At 68.9% G+C, this 1008-nt stretch overlaps 1 protein-coding gene across 2 annotated transcripts in view; it reads right to left on the reverse strand.

Moving 5' to 3' along the window:
• The window catches only part of CD164L2 (CD164 molecule like 2), a 4085-nt gene extending 3091 nt beyond the window's left edge, over positions 1–994 (reverse strand). For both annotated transcript variants that reach the window (XM_032449035.1, XM_015883773.1), the window contains exon 1: positions 802–994. In XM_032449035.1, coding sequence (XP_032304926.1) covers positions 802–892 — 91 coding nt within the window. In that variant the 5' untranslated portion in view covers positions 893–994. The remainder of the gene's footprint in view (positions 1–801) is intronic.
• Between the last annotated feature and the right edge of the window lie 14 nt (positions 995–1008).

Below are 1008 nucleotides of genomic sequence, written 5' to 3' on the forward strand. Positions count from 1 at the left end.
CCCCCCCCCCAATCCCGGTGGTGTCCGGAGCCATCGGCACGGCGCGGTTCCGTCGGGTCCCATTGAAGGGCCGGGGCAGCGCCGTCGGGGGATCCTTCAGCCCCCCCCCCATCCGATCCCCTCTTTGAGGTGGTCCCAAGGTGGGGGGGGACACGCACCTCCTCCGAGGAAGCCCCCCCCACTCCGGCAGTTTCCGGCACTCCCGGTCATTAATTATTAAGGGTTTCTGATGAAGGATTCATTCATTATTCCCGGCTCCCCCCCCCCGGGGCCCCCCCCTGCCCCACCCCCCCCCCCCCCCCCCCACGCACTCATCATTAATTAAAGGCAATGTCAGCACTGAGGCCCCGCTCCGGGTGCCCCCCACACCCCACATCTCACAGCCTCAGTGTGGGGCCCGGAGCTGTTCTATGGGGGTCAGCAACAACGGGGTCAGCGGGGCCTGGGGGGGGGTTGGGGGGCGATCAGCCCATCCCGGGCTCCCATCCTGGGCCGTGCATTATTGATGCTGAGCTGCACCCGGGGGGGTGGATGGGGTGGATGTGGGGTGGATGTGGGGTGGGGGGGCAGGAAAAGCTGCTTCGCTCCCCTGTGGGTTCTCAGCGCTTGGACCCCATTGGGTGCCCCCCCCATCCCGCCCCACACCTGTGGGTCGCGGCCCCAAAGCGCTGCCGAGGGGGGGAGGTGGGCACCGCGCTGCGGGCACGAAGGGGGGGAGGAGGAGGGGGGGGAACCGTCGGAAACCGACCCCCCAAAGTTTGTTTTCCCGTCCCCTCCTTCCCTCCCCCCCCTTTATTTTACCTGCGCGGGTGGATCCGTGAGCGCACAGAACCGCGCAAAGAACCGCGCAAAACACCGCGCAGCGCAGCGCTCCGGCGCACGTCGGGCTCATGGCCCGGCCCGGTTCGATCCGTTCGGTCCCGCGAAGCTCCAGGGAGCGACGAACCCGGCGGGAACGTCCGAGCCCTCGGGAGGCGGCACCGGGGGTGGGAAGGGAAAGGAGGGGGG

The sequence above is a fragment of the Coturnix japonica genome, chromosome 23, assembly GCF_001577835.2.
Source record: "Coturnix japonica isolate 7356 chromosome 23, Coturnix japonica 2.1, whole genome shotgun sequence".
NCBI classification, from domain to species: domain Eukaryota; kingdom Metazoa; phylum Chordata; class Aves; order Galliformes; family Phasianidae; genus Coturnix; species Coturnix japonica.